Raw genomic sequence first — 3,372 nt, 5'->3', positions numbered from 1 at the left:
AGACTTCATTTTTCACTTTAAATGCCTGGGTGGGTTGGCCAGGTGGGGGGAAAATTTGGCTTTAAAATATGTTTCTGGAAATAAGTACTGAGAGATATATTAAAGAAAGGGCCCGATCCTCCAGCCTTTATGCAGGTGTTCCCTCTGAAACAAAGATTTAAAATTTCTCTCTAGGAAGAAAACTTTCTAGATTACTGAAACTGATCTGTAAATAAACTAGTCATGGAGATAAATGCTACATTACATAAATCTTTTAAATTATGGAGTAGGAACAGAAATATAAGATGGGCACCTATGAAAAAGGGTGGTAGAAATTAGAAATGTCAATAAAAGGTGAAACCTCTCTCCCCCCGCCCCCCCCAACTTCCCTCCCCGTTCTGCCCACCACAACAGACTTGCCAGTGGAAGCAGTTGTGTCCATTGTCAAGGACTACTGCCTGCTTAGTCTATAGTTGAATCTGTCAAATCTCTGAAGTGGCTCCGAATCTTCGGATTCGATTTGGCCAAATCAAATCGCTGTCCCTCTGAATTGGCCAAATCTGAATCCAAAGTGAATGTTTGCTGCTTTGCACAGGCCTAGTAATTGCATCATAAATGTAGACTGGCTACATGTGCAAATTAATGCACCTTAAAGTTATTGCTTAAAAATGTGTAATGACCAGGGATCCTGATTTTTTTGTTTTTTTTTTTTTTTTTAAATCCCCAACTTTTGGTTAAAAAGAAGTAACCCCAAATTCACATTTTTTTCTGTGATTTAAATGTAACACCACTAATATCCATATATGTATATAGTGTTTCATTTTAGTCCTAGAAAAATGTAGATTTGGGGTTACTTTTTTTAACTGAAAATTGGGGATTTTTTTAAATCAGAGAAAACCAGGATCCCAGGTAATAACTTGAACTGGTTTCTCTCCAGCTTTGATTTGCATGTGGCATGGGAGGAAGCACAATTGCTTGGATCACACACTAGATTCAATTGTCCCTGTCCCTTTCCCTGCTTGTGTAGAGGGGGTCTCACTTAAAAGGCTGCAGTGCTAGAACATTGTCCTGTAAAAGCTAGCTTGATCTTTTTCCGTATACATCTTTGGTTGTTTATCAGGAATGATGTCCCCAACAATGCAGTTTTTAGGTTCATATGGTTCTTTCTGTTCCTCTCTTTATTTTTGCTAGCTTGCTTTCATAAAATTAGTTTTTATATATTTTAGTCTACTGTTACGTCTGACTCATTGAAAAAGGTGTGGACCAGTATACACATTCCTTTATGTTCTTGTCCCTTGCAGGTTTGTGACTGGCTATATCCGCTTATGTGTGATCAGTCTCCTGTTCTCTGCTGCAATTCTGGAGTCTACATGTTCCCTGACATGATGTCACAGGTGCCAGGATCGCATGTGGGTGTAGTGTTGTCTTCAGAACTCCCAGCAGCTGACAGAGAGCTCTTTGAAGATCTGTTAAAACAGATGTCTGATCTAAGAATCCAGGTAAACTCTAGGGCTGTGTTTTTTAAACCAATAATGAAAGTTACATATTGTCACTGCCTAAAAATATGACTTTGGGGGACTTATCTTACTAAGTTATCTGAATGGTTGGTAAACTGGACAGAAGAATATTCATTTCAGTACAGCCAAATATAAGATCAGGTCATACATTTAGAAACACAGATAGTAGGCCTTTTTTTTTTTTTTAAAGATGATCTTTTAAATCATATGGAATAGAAAAGCAGTCTCGCCAGCACCAGATTCAAAAGTAGTATTGTTGTAGGACCACTATTTACAGCTTGGCTCCCCTTTAAAAATATGGAAAGAGTTCAGAAAATATACCAAAATGATTGGTCTAAAAATATGTCTTTACAATGAGAGAGATAAAGAACTCCCATCTATTAGATGATTGGAGAGAAGGTGATATGACTGATCTGTGAGAATTTGTAGAGACAGAAGGTCTAATATTAAAAAGTCCTTTTGTCTAGCAGATAAAAATATAACTGTATCCGGGGATTGGAAGTTTGAAGTTGAATAATTTGAACTTGCAAAAGCAAGTGGGCATTGGAGTAGTATCTTAAGGAAACAAGACCCACCTGCCTTTCTAACCACCAAGACCTGACCTGAGCTCAGTAGTATTCAAGCAGAACCCAGTTTTGTAATGTACTGTGCATTGACAGACTCCTGTGGTCAGGAAGAATCCTGTTTTGACTACAGTGGATTACCTTTGCTGGCACAATAGATTGTTTACCAATAGATTGTAAGATTGATTTTACTTAATAGGCAAAGTAATTCCATCCAGTGCATAAATTACTGGGTGAAACTCTTTGCAGGAGTTTCCCTTTGTGGCGTAAACATTCCAGAAATCTCTTACTGTTCCCTCATATAATGTTGCAGGTGCCAGGATCCCATGAGAGGGTAGGGTTATCTTCAGAGCTCCCAGCAGATCATTTTGAGGATATATTAAAACAGATGTCTGACCTCACAGTTCAGGTAAATTCCAGGGTTATGATTTTAAATTTAAAGTGAAAGGTGTAAATTGTCACTGAATAACAGCTGTTTAAACAGCTTTTATAAAAGTGTCTCAGGTTTTGGCGGTAGACTGGTAGTTGGGGCATGCTCTTCCACGAAGAAAATCCAAATATGAATCTTGACTTGTGTCTTTCTAATCTAATGGCAGCATGAAATGTTGCAGTTTTGCATTTGGAAAGGAGAATCTTCTACTCTGTAGTGGCAGGGGGGGGGGGGGGGAACCTCTCTGCCATAATCTGTCTCCATGTGATGATGGGGCACTGTTAAACACAGTCTAAGCATTTTAGTAGTAGTAGTAGTAGTATTTCAAAACACTGGAAATCCCCAAGGTTCTGCGATGTATTTTTTTCTGTTTGGTGCTAACAGCGAGTTGGCCATGATGGGTACAGAAGGCCACTGAAGGAATAATGGGGAATTTTTTTTAAGACTTCTAAATTTTAGACTTTCATATTGAAAGTATTTATCATGAGAGAGATTAAATGGAACATAAACACACCTATGAATTAAAGGATAATCCTATTTTAAGTTTTTTAATAATAATAATAACAATAATAATTATTATTATTATTAATATTATTACTGTTTCCAAAATGCCCTTCTAAAAGTGTATTTTCTTTAGAACTTGTACTAGGTTTTAATATTTGTAATACAAACTGAAAAGACTATACCTTTTAAAAAAAAAATCAGTTACCAAATTGGCAATATTACTGTGGAAAAAGTTGCATAGTGTTTAGTGCCTACAATATACTCGGCCCTGTGCAGTGTATACAAGTCGTCAGTCACAGCTTTGAAGAGCTGTGGTCTAACAAAATGCCATAATGATCTAACAGAATGCCGTACAGAATACGATATGTTCTGGGAAGTC

At 37.2% G+C, this 3,372-nt stretch overlaps 1 protein-coding gene across 3 annotated transcripts in view; it reads left to right on the top strand.

Annotated features, from left to right (window-relative positions):
• The window catches only part of SPG20 (spastic paraplegia 20 (Troyer syndrome)), a 33,444-nt gene that overhangs the window by 13,206 nt on the left and 16,866 nt on the right, over positions 1-3,372 (top strand). For 2 of the 3 annotated variants that reach the window (XM_019524385.1, XM_019524387.1), the window contains exons 3-4: positions 1,281-1,478; positions 2,373-2,468. In XM_019524385.1, the coding sequence (XP_019379930.1) occupies positions 1,281-1,478; positions 2,373-2,468 (294 nt within the window). The remainder of the gene's footprint in view (positions 1-1,280; positions 1,479-2,372; positions 2,469-3,372) is intronic. The other variant, XM_019524386.1, reaches the window with a different exon arrangement.

The sequence above is a fragment of the Gavialis gangeticus genome, unplaced genomic scaffold (assembly GCF_001723915.1).
Source record: "Gavialis gangeticus isolate Ggan-Ray unplaced genomic scaffold, GavGan_comp1, whole genome shotgun sequence".
Classification (NCBI taxonomy): Eukaryota; Metazoa; Chordata; order Crocodylia; family Gavialidae; genus Gavialis; species Gavialis gangeticus.
The sequence above is the reverse complement of the archived record's forward strand: the minus strand, read 5'-3'. Positions and strand labels throughout refer to the sequence as shown.